This window comes from Musca autumnalis, unplaced genomic scaffold, assembly GCF_047663935.1.
Source record: "Musca autumnalis isolate F117 unplaced genomic scaffold, ASM4766393v1 scaffold_3, whole genome shotgun sequence".
Classification (NCBI taxonomy): Eukaryota; Metazoa; Arthropoda; class Insecta; order Diptera; family Muscidae; genus Musca; species Musca autumnalis.
The window spans coordinates 226992035-227009099 of NW_027411866.1; the positions used below are offsets into that span (position 1 = coordinate 226992035).

Consider the following 17065-nt stretch of genomic DNA (forward strand, 5'->3'; position numbering starts at 1 on the left):
GGTCCGCGTTGCTGGCCGGTCGTAATGAGTTTTAATTCAAAAGTAGGTATTTTCTACCTCACTTTTTCAGTCCATTGTCAAACCGAAAAGGATTTTAAATTTATCAACAGATTTTGTCTGTAAACTTTCTTTTCTCTTACGGACTTTGTCGGATTTTTCGCCAATTTGTGCCTTTTAGGATTTATTATCGTCCATGTCACTGTCTTTATCCTAAAGCGATCTAATAATAAAAGTTAAAAAAAAAATGATTAAATAGAATTCTCCCGCTTATGTAGACCTATATGTTTTAGCTTTTCATGGCTGATGGACCGTTGAACCTCACCATATGAGTACATTTGTAAATATATAGTTTTTCTTGATCGGGGGACAACCACCGTTGTCTCGAAAACTAATTTGCAACCTGATGCACTCATAAGTTTAACAAATACACCGATTATAAAATAATAGGCCCCGAAATTCGTCTACAAATATATAGCATTTTGGACCACGGGACATTCCTGAATATTTTCTGAAAATTAGGTTCAGTACTTTTGGAAAAATAATGTTTTGAAAAGAGTGGACGTGGTCATCAGTTTTCAAGATATAACATATTAAAAAAAGTAGGCCTGGTCCGGTCCTAGGGTGCACACAACTTCATTGCCTACCAAAATGTATGCTGAAACCGATATAATCATAAGTTTGGCTTATACATATAGCGTTTAACAGAAAGGCATGGGGAAGGTGCTCCACATAACAACGGCAAACATGGAGCTTTTGCTGCAAATTTTATGGAAATCCCTTCAGTAGTATTGGAGTTATGACATACTAAAAAAACAGGCTTGGTCGGGCCTATAGGCCCCAAAGAAGTACCTAGATTGTAGATTTATCCGTAAATTTTTATTCCGATACATACATAATTTTTGCAAATATAAAGTTTTTTTAAAAAATACCGCCTCCACTAGAATTCAAAAAAATATGTAACCTGTTTTCGGGGGCGTGGTAAGCTTTTCTTTCCAAAAAACCTAAGTTGGGTTATGACAGCATTTGATTTTTATTCATAAAGGTAAGGCGTTTTTTTAAATATGCCCTCTTCAAAATTCAAGAAAATATGACAGTACATTCTCTGACATTTTCACGAATATCGGTTCAGTAGTTTTGTAGATGTAACATATTTTAAAAAGTGGGTATGGTCAAGTCTGTTGTTCCTAAAAAAGTGGGTAAGGTCGGAGAGACAACCGCAATTGTCTCGCAAATTAACTTCCAAATAGATACATTCGTAATTATTGTAAATATAACATTTTTAAAAAAGTAGGGTATAGGGGAAGTTCCCCGCCCGCGGGGACCATCTCTGTACATTCCCTGGCAGTTTCAGGAAAATCGGTTCAGTAGATTTTGTAGAAATGATAAAAATAGAAAATTGAAAAAAGTGGGTGTAAAAGCGGGCATGGTCAAATTTTCTTTGCATAAAAACCCAGGTCGAAAATCGGTCCAGCCGTTCTCAACTGATGCCATTACCAACGAACGATATTTGATTTTTATTTATAAAGATTTAAAGGTTTAGACAAATCGCGATTTTCTTGAAAATCCCCTGTAGATATAACCTAATTAGAAAGTGAGCGTGGTCGGATCTTAAGTCACAAAATAAGTACGTAAGGTTGGAGACACAATCGCCATTGACTCGCAAATAAATTCCCAAACCGATACATTCGTATTTGTTGCAAATATTGCATTTTTACAAAAATAGGGCATAGGGGAGGTACCCGCCGGATCCGAAAGTCAAAAAATATGTAGCCTATTTTTATCGGGGACCAACCCTGTACATTCGCTGAAAGTTTCAGGAAAATCGGTTCAGTAGTTTTTGTAGAAATGATAAAAATAGAAAATTGAAAAAAGTGGACGTAAAGTGGGCATGGTCAAATTTTCTTTGCATAAAAACCCAGGTCGAAAATCGGTCTAGCCGTTCTCAACTGATGCCATTACCAACGAACGATATTTGATTTTTATTTATAAAGATTTAAAAGTTTAGACAAATCGCGATTTTCTTGAAAATCCCCTGTAGATATAACCTAATTAGAAAGTGAGCGTGGTCGGATCTTAAGTCACAAAATAAGTACGTAAGGTTGGAGACACAATCGCCATTGACTCGCAAATAAATTCCCAAACCGATACATTCGTATTTGTTGCAAATATTGCATTTTTACAAAAATAGGGCATAGGGGAGGTACCCGCCGGATCCGAAAGTTAAAAAATATGTAGCCTATTTTTATCGGGGACCAACCCTGTACATTCGCTGAAAGTTTCAGGAAAATCGATTCAGTAGTTTCGTAGATATAACATATTTAAAAAAGTGGGCGTTGTCCAGTCTTAATGCCCCAAATAAGCACGTAAGGTCGGAGACACAATCGCCATTGACTCGGAAATTAATTTTCAAGGCGATACATTTGTAATTATTGCAAATATTGCATTTTTACAAAAATAGGGCATAGGGGAGGTACCCCGCCCGATCCGAAATTCAACCCAATATGTAGCCTATTTCAACAGGGGGCCATCACTCTACGTTCCCTGCAAATTTCAGGAAAATCTATTGAGTAGTTCCAAAGATATACCATATTTATTAAAGTGGGCGGAAAAGTGGGCTTGGCCAATTTTTCTTTGCATAAAAACCTAAACTGGATTATGACTAACATTTCCACAAAAAATTATCCAAATCGCTCTAGCCGTTTTCAACTGATTCATTTACCAACAAACGACAATTGAGTTTTATATATAAAGATTTACTCCCAAAAAATATTTACAGAGGCCTTGCAAAATGAGAAAATGGGAATACGAACAACTGGGGTTCTACTAAATAACATACGATGTGCAGACGACACGACAATCCTAGCAAGCAATATAAATGGCCTACAAAAAGCATTAGACAAACTTACAACCGTAAGCGAACTCTATGGGCTTAAAATTAACATCACAAAAACAAAATGCATGCAGATTTGTGAAATGTTACGTATGGTCTGTACTACTATATGCAGCATAGACATGGACAATTAAAGCCAAAGATGAAAAAAGCTAGAGGCATTTGAATTGTGGATATATAGAAGAATTTTAAAAACCGCTCGAATAACGAACAATGAAGTCTTAAGAAGAATGAAGGTGGATCGACTATTGATTAAAACAATAAAAAATCGAAAAATCTATTATTTTGGACACATAATGAGAAATGACAAATACCAACTTATCCAAAAGATTCTTAAAGGGAAAATTGAAGGAACGCCCAGCAGAGGAAGAAGAGAACTCTCCTGGTTTAAGAATATTCAAGACTGGACTGGCTACGACGATGAAAGGAACTTGTTCAGGGCGGCCAAAAATAGAGAACTGCCGACAATATAAATAAAAAAATGTAAATGTAAATTGAAATGTAATTCTTTTATTGTAAACCTATTTAATGTATTTTCGCTTATATCCGAACAACGAATGGGCAAATAAAAGAAGTTATTAGATCACTTTTAAACTTTTAATAAAACAAGTAAAAAAAGTATCAGTCGGCTTTGTCGACAGTGATATACCCTCAGCCTATGTGAATTGAAATATTAATTTACGGACAGATCGAATATGTTTCGGGTCTTTTCAGAATTTTGAGGCCATTTTGTACCTTTGAACTTGCCGACGATAATGTGGATTAGGATTAAAGTTTTGCGGAGGGGCTACTTAAAGGAATATACCACATAGGAAGTGGATCTGATTTTGAGAGTAATTTTTTTTAATATATATTGGGCACACTGGTCATTTCACTGGGTCATCTTATAACTTTTGGACCAGTATGCCAGGAAGCATGGACTTGTCCACGGAAAACATAATATGACTGTTAACAGCAGGACCACAATGAACAGAATCGGCATTCATTTCCAAAGCATCTTCGAAGAGACCCTAAACTGCATATCGACACGAATGTTCAAGCGAAAGGGGAAAGGGGTTTTTACACCTTTCTGGCTGTTTCCTCAAGAAGTATGGACTTGCCCCTGAAAAAATGTTTATCGTCGTAATTGAGGTAGCGAATGCAAGCTGCTTCAACAGAAATCAAAGTGTCTCGAGAGCAGACCCGAAATTTGTAAAAAAAACCCCTATGGCACCATATGTAGTAGCTGTAGAGCTCGAACCGAATACTGCGTTCGTCGACACTTTGGATATCAAAAATATTCCCTAAAATGGTACTCACGATTTCTCATAGACGTAGCAACCTATTTGGTGCAAACTTTGGATCTTTATATATTTTCGAAACTTAGTTTATGTTCAAATTTGGGCCCTATCTGTCCGACCATTGTGGTACAAATGTTCAACATTGGTTAAGGGTCTGTTCGAAAATCCTTTGGGCACTTTTTCCGAAGGTTTTCCTAGTGGCCCTGTTTACAGCGATATTAAGTTTTTCGCAGGCTAGTGAGATAAAAAGCTCTATCTATCGATATCCCCGCAACTTTTTGAACTTCAATCCTATCGGTACTTTGGTCAGTTCATACGCCCAAAATTTTGAAAATTTTGGCATGCGGCGTCGACATGACCATGCTATCGAGTGTAACCCCTAGAATCTGCTGTCATTGACCATGACATTCAACTCAGTCGACACCGCTGCCTCCGTCAACAGAGTGGCCGTAGATTTAGGGCTGGATATTTATACCCTACACCACTATGTGGAAAGGGTGTTATAAGTTTGTTTTGGAAAAAATTCATGTAACACCGCGAAATATTCGTCGGAGACCCCCAATGTGGTATACCAATCTTCATATCTCGGCGAGATAAAGCGATTTTGAGATGTGTGTCCGTCCGTCTGTTCATTATAAATTGTAATCAAACTCCAGGCCGCAATTATAGACCGATCGTTACGAAATTTGGTATGGAGGTCGGTTTCACATCAGAATAGATCGCTATTTTAATTGGTGATGATCGTGAAATATTTAGAGGGTGCACTGGACCAAAAACATAAGTTTTATCCGATTTTGTAGCTGCTCTATAGGTCGCAATAATAGCCCGATGGCCTCGAAAATTCGAACACGGTAACAGTAAATGACAAAGAAAATGCTTGCAATTTGAGATGGTGATCGGATGGATGATGTTTAGAGGGTTAAATGGACCATAACTTCTGTGTGAAAATTGTGAACATTTTTTATATACCAGTTATATCATTATTCCTGGAACACACATTCCGCCGACGTAAATAATATTTGGAAGACCAACTCTTGCCCTTTCCATTGATGCCAATTATATTGATTTACGCGGTCAGATAACAGAGTTACAGCCTAACATATCCAGTTTTTTTGCTTGAAGTGTAATCATAAGAACACTAGAGGTCGCAATTATAGCTCAATAGTCACTAGTTTGGATGATGATCCGATATTATTTAGCGATTGAAATGGACCATTACTTTTGTATGAAAAATATAAAAATTTTATTTTTGATCCATATTTTTATTCTTGGATGGCATATACCGGCAAAGTAGCCTGCATATGGAAAAATAAATACCGATATTTCCCCTGATGCAAATTGCAATAACGTGTCTGCTAGATAACGGGCCTACTGCCTAATATATAATGGGTTCTGTGTAGAGAACCACAATTTCCTCACATAGTCCCAATTTACATTAGGCGAGTTTACTTGCGGCAATTGTCAGTTTGTGGGTGAGAGAGGGTGTTGAGAGGCAAAGGGTTACCATATACCTCACCTCTCTCTCCATCAAACTGACAATTGCCGCAAGTAAACTCGCCTAATGTAAATTGGGACATACTACAAATTGTTTCAATCATGACAGAGAAATTTTTAGTTCAGTTGTCCAATTGAACTTTTATACAAATATCACAGCATGGGGTCCACCTATTTTATACAAAATATACAAAATACGACCAAAGATGTGCACATCGAAAAAAATGATTTTAGCTCCAAGTAGTTTAGACGAAATTCGTTTCAAACAGTTTGGAGTCAATTTAGCCCTGTTCGTTCATCTGTCTCTCTTACTGTCTATCTGGCTGGTGCGCACGATAACTCCCGAACGGATCTACCGATTCGAACCAAATTTTGCACTTCGTAATTTTTTGCCCAAACTTAGTTTAATTTCGAATATGGGCTATATCGGTTCACTCCTTCGGCCACCTTCCCCACAAAAGTTCAAAATTTTTCTGAAAAATTGTGTAAACGATACCTCTTGAGGCTCGAAATCGATTTGGTTCGACTACCTCCCACACAAAGTTTGGAAAAGTGAAATGTAAGAGTCCTATCGAATCGTTTTGCTTTTTTCAGCAGATTGTCCTTGCGGTCCCCTTTACGATGGTACAATTGCAATGGCAAGTCCATACCTCCAGAGAGTATGGCCGAAAAGGTCCAAGAAACCCGGAAAAACAAACAAGAAAACTAACTAAAATGACAAATCCGCAAGATAACTCTCAAGGGGATTTTCTGATTGGCCCAAACTTTGCTCATCCTATTATTTCATCCAGTAATGTATCAGGTTGGAATATGGACTATATCGGTCACGTCCTTCGAGTACATCCTCCACAAAATTTTGGAAAAGTGCAGTTTGAGGACCAGTCTCGGATCTATTTGAATTTTTTTGAAGAAGGTACTTTTCGCGGTACCTATTGCAACGGTACAATTTTTCCGGAGTAAGTCCATACTTCCTGAGATAATGGTCCAAAATTTCCAGAAGTTAGCTTACTACGAATCCGAAAGGCATGTCCTAAGTTGCCACTTGTAGAGAAGTTTTTCATGGCTGAAATACTTAGGAAATATCGGCAGCGTCACAAAGGGGTATTATGCCACCGTTGAAAATTTGATGTGGCCAGGCGTGGGAAACATACCCGGTCATTCAGCGTGCAAAGTGGTTGCCCCGTCCGACTATAGCCTTTGCTTACTTGTTGTATATTCCTCGACTAAAAAACGTTGGTAAGATCAGCGAAATAGGAGTTCAGCCATTTACAAATGGCTTTGGGGGAAATAACTGAAGCCAAGATCGTATAATCATCCGCATACGTTAAGATCTCAATGCCGTCCGAAGGGGGCGGAATACAAGAGAGTTATTCCAAGAGCCAATTAAAACCTTATTATAGTATTTTCCACATCCACCCAATTGGTGGTAATTTTCATGCCTGCAACCTTATTTTTTTTGCAAAGTTTTATGTCCCAACTTCAACTATCGATTTGGCTACCTTACAGTAGTATAGTAGTTGTTAGCAGCTTATAACTTTATAAATATAAAAGTATAGTTGAAGCGAACTTCGTGCATACATAATTAATTTATTTAGCCCTGTTAACACCAACACCATAAACTGGGCTGAAGCGTCACCAAAACATTGAATAGCTTAGCTAAACGTGAGTTGAATACCATTTTTATGTGGTTATGAACTTACATACATACATATTGAATTTGTTTATATTGATTATAGGCATAAATAATAACATAAACAAACTTCAGACAGTTCGATTACAATATTTACATGGTAGGGACAACCTTTAGAATAAAACTTTATACAGCGTAATAAACTTCCAGTAGTGGAATTCTGTAACTCATTCTTTCAGTTTCCGACAAAAATCGGTAACTTTAAACACACAAAATTATGAATGAAAAGTATCAATAAAAGTTGACAGTTCTGTTGCTATCGGTAGAAATTAGCGACATCTTCATTTTGGTTTTTAAGCATTTTAATTTTACCGATTTTTGTTGGGCGTCGTTAGAGCTTTGATGGCAGGATGGGCATCTGTTTAGGGTACCGGGAACAATGCGTTCTCTGTATGAATTGAGAAATACTACTGTAACCTGACTAAAGTTGTGCCAATATGGAACGTGTTTGCCTTGGAAGAGGCCGCTTTTTATCCGAAATTGCTGGAGGGTGTTGGTTTAGGACTTTGTTGCATCTGTAGCCATTCAAAGACCTTACCGAAAATGTTTGTTCATTACCGAAATTGTAAGCATTTTTACCGATATTTGTCGGTAACTCGAAAAATCAGTTACAGAATTCCACTACTGATATAGAAGTGGTTCGAATATTGACTCTATCGGTCCACTCCTTACGTTAACTCCAACACAAAATTTTAAAAATGTTTGGATAGGTCCGGTTTAAGGACATGTCAAGGATCCTTGTGACATTTTTTGCACCACTTTTATGAAGGTAATTTTTTTGGGAGGCAAGTCCATTCTTCCTGTGATAATGGCCCAAAACCTCTAAAGATACTGCCGGCACCAACTAAAATAACTAATTGTGTTTGTGTTATTTTTTCACCATGGGAGCGGCAATTTATCCCGGAATGCCTGGTCCGTGCCGGGATAGAGATGAACCCCGGGCCAGTATGGATCTGTTCCGTTTGCCAGATCCGCAACCACCACATGTCAACAATGGTGAGATGTAATAGATGTATGGAATGGGTGTATTTTCGTGGGTGCTCTGGCCTTAGTAGCACCCGGGATTACAGCGATAGGTATGTTGCTGCTTGCTGCGTCAGCGCATCGCCCAGTGCGTCTTCTACGTCGTCGTCGGAATACGAGTCGCCCCCGCAGTCTCCCCTACAACAGCAAATGCAGCACCTAACACCACAAGTTGTTGTTCAACGGCCCGGAAATGCATCTTTCCTGCAATTCAATTGCAACTGTCTCCGCAATAAGGTCAGCGAAATTGTAGATTTTATGAGTCGGAAAAACATCATGGTCACCGCGATCCAAGAAACAAAGCTCACGGCCACCTGTAGCTTGTGTTGTGATGGTTACAACATTTTGCGGAAGGATCGCATAAGAAGCGGAGGAGGAGGAGGACTTGCCTTCCTGATACACCAGTCTGTCCGATACAGACCTATCTCGCTTGAGCTTGTCTCTAGTGACTCATACATGGAATGTATGGGGTTAGCAGTAAAGTGGGGTACTCCCGAGGTGGACCTGCTTAATGTGTACATACCGCCGATGAATAGCTGTGCCCGGCGTTATATGCCCGATATTAGTTCGCTTTTAGAGGGCAATAACCGTCTGGTGCTAGGGGACTTCACTGCTCATCACGAGCTTTGGCATTCCGTCCTAGGTTTTGCACGGTGAATGAGGACGCTCCTACGAGGATTAGAGGAGATTGCCACAGCTCGCCAGATATCACCATTGTGTCACCAGCTCTGATAAATGACGTATCCTGGAAATCCGTCATTTCCCTTAGCTCAGACCACCTCACTATCATCATCTCCGTAAACAGACCACCCGACTTCATAACCTCTGAACGCCGTACTTTCCTGAACCATGGGAAAGCTGATTGGCAAGGGTTCAGAGAATTTACCAATTGCCCACCCCCTCAGATCCTCGGGTAGCTGAGAAAACTTTCCGGGACATCATCACTGCAGCAGCCGCTCGATACATACCTGCTTGTCGAATACCCGAAATAAGACCAAATTTTCCAGCAGAGGCGACGGGACTAGCAAATGAACGTGATGAGCTTCGTCGTACGAACCCCGAAGACCCAAGAGTTAGAGAACTTACTCTTGAAGTCAACAGGCTAGTGGGCTGACATAAGCGGAAAAAGTGGCTAGACCATCTGAAGCAATGCAGCATTGGTGCAGGAATAAGTAAATTGTGGGCAACGGTTAAATAAATCTCGAGTCCGGAAAAGAAGGATGACAGAACGGCTGTTACTTTCAACGGCGTGACAGTAACTGACCCAAAGAGGTGCGCGTGTTATTTTAACCGGCAGTTCATAGAGCACCCCGGGAGTGATAGGGCGAAAAGAAGTGAGGAACAACCACAATTTACGATGAGCGATGTTGTAGATGCCATCCGAAACGCGAAATCATCCAAAGCATTGGGCCCACACCGAACATCGATGGTAATGCTTATGCAACTGGATGAACATGGAGTTGAGTATTTAACAAGTGTCCTCAACCTAACGTTAGCCACACATATCATACCAGAAGCCTGGAAAGTTGGCAGGGTGGTCCCGTTACTGAAGCCTGGCAAGGATGCCAGCAGAGGTGAAACGTACAGGCCGATTTCGCTCCTGTCGCCATTAGCAAAGATCCTAGAGGCACTACTCCTCCCCACGATGAGAAGGTGTTTTCCAGTTGCCCAACATCAACATGGATTTCGGAAAATGCATATTACAACAACAGCATTAGATGCCATATCCACACATATCAGTAGAGGACTGAACCAAAAAAGGCTGTGCGACCGAACAGTCATGGTGGCTCTTGACCTATCGAAGGCTTTCGATACCGTCAACCATGCCAAGCTGTTCGAGGATATAGAGAAGACTAATCTCCAGCCATGTTTGAAACGTTGGGTAATCAACTATATGTGCGGACGCCAGCCGTTTGTGGAATTCAGAAACAAGAAGTCTAAACCCCGTAGAGTGAATTTCACGTGATATATGCGGACGATTGTACGAACTTGGCGTCGGGCCTTATCATCGATGACATATGTGATAGGTTAAATGCCTACATAGCTGACCTAGTGCAGTTCTTCCATCTGAGTAATATGAAAATATCCTACGCTAAATCCACGGCCACACTGTTCACCACATGGACGGCTGAAATGAGGCTCCCACTGAACATATTGGTCGATGGTGCACTGATTCCGACCACTAACTACCCCAATACTGGGTGTAACGTTCGATAGCATGTTAAAGTCGTCCGCGCATGCCACAGCTATTTGCGATAAAATCAGATGTAGGAACAAGGTACTCAAATTGCTGGCCGGCAGCACTTGGGAAGCTGACAAATAAACCTTGTTTACAAACTAAAATGCAATAGGGCGGTCTGTGGTAGGCTATGCTGCGCCTGCGTGGTCTGCAAAGGTTAGCACTACGCATTGGAAAAAGATTCAAACCTGTCAGAATGGTGCACTGAGGGCTGCAACAGGGTGCCTCCTCATGACACCAGTGGACCATCTTCATGAGGAGACGAAGATTTTACCGGTGCGTCAACACAATAAAATGTTGTCGATGCAGTACCTGCTTGGGTCAAATCGCTGGTCGGCAGCACTTGGGGAGCTAACAAAGAAACCTTGTTGACCACCTACAATGCAATAGGGCGGTCTGTGGTAGGCTATGCTGCGCCAGCGTGGTCTGCAAAGGTTAGCACTACGCATTGGAAAAAGATTCAAACCTGTCAGAATGGTGCACTGAGGACTGCAACAGGGTGCCTCCTCATGACACCAGTGGACCATCTTCATGAGGAGACGAAGATTTTACCGGTGCGTCAACACAATAAAATGTTGTCGATGCAGTACCTGCTTGGGTGTTATCGCAGTGAGCATCCCTGTCACGATTTAATGGACAGGCTTCCTCCACCCAGGCACGTCAGGAGAGATCTTCATGATCTAGAGAGAGAGGTCCAAAGGTATAAAAGAGAAACTCTAGACCAACGAGCTTATCAGTCAGGTTTGGATAGCATTCTCACTGACATGGTTGCGCAGGCAGTACAGAGATACATCCATCGCAGCAGAAGAACGCCTGCTGCCAAGGCAAACACTAGTGGTTTTAGCCCAGTTAAGATCCGGACGATGCAGCCGCCTCAATTCGTATTGGGTCCGAATTGACGCCACGATACCCAACACCTGCCCAGCATGTGGATTGGGACCACACGATACACTGCATTTGTTTAGCTACCCAGCTAACCCCACTCACCTGTCTCTTGAATCTGGATACAGAGGAACCTGGAACCTGATAACTGATAACTGAAATAATACACGAACGAACACATTTTTTTGCTACAACAACAACTAAAATAACTGATGAGCATAATAATTTACGAATTGAATATCCGATTTGGTCGAAACTTTGTACAACGTAAAATTTTTCTCAGACCTTTCGGGTACATCCCTCAAAAAAGTTCATTATTATCGCTTACCTGTTGTTTAAGGTCTGTTTTATTTGGCCCACGTATGTATCACATATTTCCCATCTCTGATTTTAGTGCTTTACCACAATTCAGTAGCTGATGTTTGTCCGTCTGTCTGACTACTAGTAGACATCGCAGCGTCTGCTTTTGTCTTCTTAATGAACAGCAACTACTGCAAGAAACCGGCTTAGCATCGGTTTATTTGGCAGTCTCAAAAGAGAATTCAAAGCTGGCGGTTCGTGGATATTGCGGAATAAATTTTTAAACCAAACAAAAAAAATAGTCTAGAAATTCGTATTAATTAAAAGTCGCAATGGGACAACGAAATATGCTGCTGACATTTATACTAATTCTCTTGGCATGTTTAAACGCTGTGCAAAGTGAAGAATTAGTTTGTGAGTTTGATCGCACATAAAACAATAATTAAATTTATTACGATTACCTTAAACTTCTACCTAGATCGCATGTGTATTCCCCAAAAATACTATGAGGATTGTTTGAATCTGCTAAAAGATCCCTCGGAGGCTGGCATCCACATGGAATGTGTGGCTGGTCGTGATCGAATTGATTGTTTGGATATGATTAATCAACTGAAGGCCGATGTCATGGCCTCCGAACCAGAAGATATGTATGTTGCATATCATAGTAAAAATGCTGATTATAGGATTATCTCGGAGATACGCAGCAAGGAAGATAAGGAAGGTATGTGGGAATTTTAATTTAAAGTGTGGTCATAGTTAGAAAATTTTAAGGAGCAGCAGTTCATAGATTTTTGAAAGGATTGGTGTTTGAGAGGAGAGAGTTTTCCCAATTTTCTCATCTCTCCCACCCACTGAAATTTGAGACAATTATTATTGCCTAATATAAATCAGTACATATTTTAAAAATTGTTTTCATTTTATCTTGTTTTTAGCTCCCTTCCGCTACGAGGGCATTATTTTGATTAAGAAAAATTCCACCATCCATAGTCTGAGGGATTTACATGGTACGAAATCATGTCACACCGGTTTTGGACGCACCGTTGGTTATAAAATTCCCCTAACTAAATTAATAAATGCTCATGTTTTGCAAGTTTCGTTGGATCCTGAAATAACTGCAACCGAACGTGAGCTGAAAGCACTGTCGGGATTCTTTTCCGAATCATGTATGGTGGGTAGTTATTCAGCATATCCGGAAAAAGATCGCCTATTAAGTAAGTTTTTGTAAACGGGTTATGAATAATTTGAAATAATAGAGAGATTTTTTGTTTTGTAGAAAAGAAATATTCCAATCTGTGCTCTTTGTGTGAGAAACCAGAACGCTGTGATTATCCGGATATATACTCGGGTTATGATGGTGCCATACGTTGTCTCGACAAGGGTAGAGGTGATGTGGCCTTTACCAAAGTTCAATTTGTTAAGAGATATTTTGGGGTAAGTAAAAATACAACGATAGAGTTTAATACATACTTTACTTACTTATTCAGGACACTTTCTAGAGGACCATTGTGCCATAAGCGAACTGAGAAAATATGTCAACTTCTGTGCTTTTCGTTCCCAGTTTTTCGTTCGCGTTTTTTGATTTCGAATTTCCCTTGTTTATTCCATCGAAGACTTGACCTTCCAATTCGGCGCATTTATAGCTCGTATTTATACGCCTTTTTAGTGGATTTATCAAAGCTCATTCTTATGACGTGACTTAGTTAACAAAATCGTAGTATCTCGATACGTTTAGTTGTACTGATGTCGTTGTATAGCCGATACAGCTCGTGGTTAATACGACTCAGAATTTTTCGGAACCATACATAAGCACGGTGTTTTCGCAAAGTGTTACGACCAAGGTAGCATCTGTTTTCCAATGCTATTCTTCTTGTTATTTCACAACGAACGTTGTTCTTGTGTTTATGGCAGTAGACGAAGAGGTGCGCATGTTATTTCAATCGACAGTATGTCGAGCACCCCGAAAGTGACAGGGCGAAGAGAAGAGTATTATGTCGCATCAGATCTCTTCCTGCCGAAGAGAAACCACCTCTGTTTACAATGGATGATGTTGCCAATGCCATCAGGAACGCTAAATCATCCAAAGCGTTGGGCCCTGATGGGATCTCCATGGTAATGCTGAAGCATCTGGATGAACCGGGAGTGGAGTATCTCACTAAAGTTCTCAAACTGTCGCTAGCCACGAAATCTGGAAAATGGTCACTAAGGAAGCCCGGCAAGGATGCCAGCAAAAGTGAATCGGACAGGCCGATTTCTAGAGTTGTGCCAGGAGGAACTATATGGAACTATCTAGTTCACTTCGCAGTTCCAATGGCCCACATTTTTTCTTTGTACAAACTGCGTATACTTAGCATCACACGTTATATTTCATGATGTTACTCATACGTTTTGGAACTAGTACAAGGAACTAGATTACCCAACTCTACCGATTTCGCTTTTGTCGCCCATAGCAAAGGCCCTTGAGGCCTTATTCCTCCCCAGTATCAGAAATAGCTATCAAGTTGCCGATAATCAGCATGGATTCCGTAAGCAGCACAGCACGACAACTGTGCTGCACGCCATTACCACATATATTTGTTAAGGACTCAACCAGAGACGGACGTGCGATAGAACAGTAATGGTGGCGCTTGACTTATCAAAAGCCTTTGATACAGTCAGGCAATCCACGCTGTTTGAGGACATTGAGCAGACAACCCTCCGGCCAAGCTTGAAACGTTGCATAATCAATTATATGTGTGGACGCCAGGAATTCAGGAACAAGAAGTCCAAACCCCGTAGAGTGAAACAGGGAGTTCCCCAAGGTGGGGTGATATCTCAGGAACTGTTTAACCTCTACCTCTCCTGTATTCCGCTCTCTCCAAGATTTCCGCCAAAAGATCAACAGCCACTCTGTTCGCCACATGGACAGCGCAGTTTGGAAGAGAATTGAATGTCGTGGTCGACGGTACAGGATTCAAACTGCCCCAAAATTTTAAGGGTCATATTCGACACTACTTTCAAGTTTTGCGCGCATGCCACAGCTACCTGCGACAAAAAGTAGGAACAAGGTCCTCAAGTCCCTAGCCGGCAGCACTTGTGGTACAAATAAAGAAACCTTGTTGACCACATATAACGCGATAGGTCGGTCTGTGGTAAGCTATGCGGCGCCAGTTTGATACCCACCCAGCAAAAAGTCATTACGTAACCCTTTACAAAGTAATGTAAACAAGCTTCTTTTCGCATTACAAGTAATCTGAAATGTAATGGGTTACTTCTTAAAAAATTTACAAGGTAAAGCTACTTACTTTACTCCTCACTAAGTAATGACGACGGTGGCACAGTGAGAGTGTATCCGACTATAAATCCTAGGGTTGTGTGTTCAACGCTCAACGTCGGCACGCGAGTTTTTTTAATTAAAAAATAACAGTTCGTGGTGCACATGTGCACTGCACATTTAAGTTCTTAAGCAACCCTTAATGTTCGTGTGCGTGGCATAGTGTGTAGTGTCTTTGGCTAGAAATCAGAGGGTTCGTGGGTTCAATTCGGGCAGACAGCGAAATAAAATAAAGTAAAATAAAAGTAAGAAGTGTGATGATATAAAAACAAATTCTCTACATCTACTGTTCTAAAAATAGAATTTTTTCACCTTACTTTTCAACTTCTAGTGGCCACAGAATAAGTAGTTATTCTAGTGGTCATAAAATAACTACAAACTGAGTGCGACATGCCCTTGTAAAAATAATGGGGAAGAAAGGGGGTTTGAGAGTAGTTACGGCTGCCAAAAATCCCTTACGAAACCCATGATTTTGGGAGGACTTTTGCTGGGCAGGATTATGTGACACGAATTGAAAAAAGATTCAAACCTGCCAGAATGACGCCCTGAGAACAGCAACAGGGTGCCTCCTCAAGTCTTCCGTGGACCATCTACATGAGGAGGCAAAGATTCTTCCAGTAATGCAACACAATGAGATGCTTTCGTTGCAGTACTTGCTTGGGTGTTACCGTGAGAGCCATCCCAATCACCATCTGCTGGCTAGGCCCGACACATTCAGGCATATCAAGAAGGATATTCATGCTCTAAAGGGGGAGGTCGAACAATAAAGGAGAGAACCCCTAGATCAATAGGCATATCAAGCAGGTTTAAATAGCATTCACACGGATGCGGTTGCTAAGGCCATAAGCAAATATAGTGTGAATAAAGGTCTCGAAATACATCTCCCATCTATCGCAGCTGAGGAACGTCAGCTGCCACGACAAACTAGAGTAGTTTTGGCTCAACTACGCTCGGGAAATTACAGTCGCCTAAATTCATATTGGACAAGACATCTGCCCAGTATGCGGCATGGGCCCGCACGACACAAAACACCTTTTCAACTGCCCATCGAAGCAGCAACTTTCCTGGAACTGGAGATAGACCCAGAGCCAGATTGAACAGAAGAACCAACATACAAACATAATAACAAACACTGTTACAACAACAACACCCTTGTAGTATGCTTTCCAACAGTTTGATGACGGCTCGTTTCCATTCTCTGCGGTCATCTTCCTTTTCTGAAGAGTACGGGATATCCTTTTAGAATCCCTAAGCTTTCCAGAAAAATCAGCGGTCAGGCTCACCATCTTTATGTCCATGCTCAATGTGTCGCCGTCTATATGTTTCAATTTCCTTGCTTCAGTATAGTGGCGCCCGACGTTGACAACTCTGGAGAGGAAAGACAACATAAGCTTTTGGGTTAGTCCAGCTACCGAAGTTAGTTGAGTAGGTTTGGCAGGGCGTTTGAAAGGGTGCGCAGCTTCGTGTGGGTCTGTACTACATGCTGGGCAAATGGTTTGCACAGTGTCGTCGATTCTTGCCTTTATAGGAATTTAGACGGTTGCACCATCCCGAACGTAGTTGAACCACATTTACTTTGTCCATGGCATCTGCGTCTGATTGATATGCTTGTTGATTTAGGGGTAATCTCGTGGTAACGTAACACCCGAGCAAGTTTACAGCAGGCTGATCTATCGCGTTATATGTGGTCCACTAGGTTTCTTTATTGGCTGCCATTGGGGTGCAAACATTGCTCCTACATTTCAGCTTGTTGCAGATGACTGTAACATGTTCAAACGATGTAAACATGCTGTCGAATGTGACCCCTAGATTCTATGGATAGTTGGTGGTCGGAATTCTGCTACAATGGCATTCAAGACATTCATATGGTGAGCAGCGTGGTCGTAGATTTAGTGGCGTATATTTGCATATTCTTCGGATGGAAAAAGGTGGTAAGACCAGTCTAATAGGAGTTTAC

The 17065-nt window shown here is 41.0% G+C and overlaps 1 protein-coding gene across 1 annotated transcript in view; it reads left to right on the forward strand.

Annotated features, from left to right (window-relative positions):
- Positions 1–12029: 12029 nt before the first annotated feature.
- Positions 12030–17065, forward strand: part of LOC141398449 (uncharacterized) — a 33495-nt gene continuing 28459 nt past the window's right edge. The window contains exons 1-4 of the mRNA XM_073975731.1: positions 12030–12212; positions 12277–12519; positions 12731–13009; positions 13072–13229. Coding sequence (XP_073831832.1) covers positions 12131–12212; positions 12277–12519; positions 12731–13009; positions 13072–13229 — 762 coding nt within the window. The 5' untranslated portion in view covers positions 12030–12130. The remainder of the gene's footprint in view (positions 12213–12276; positions 12520–12730; positions 13010–13071; positions 13230–17065) is intronic.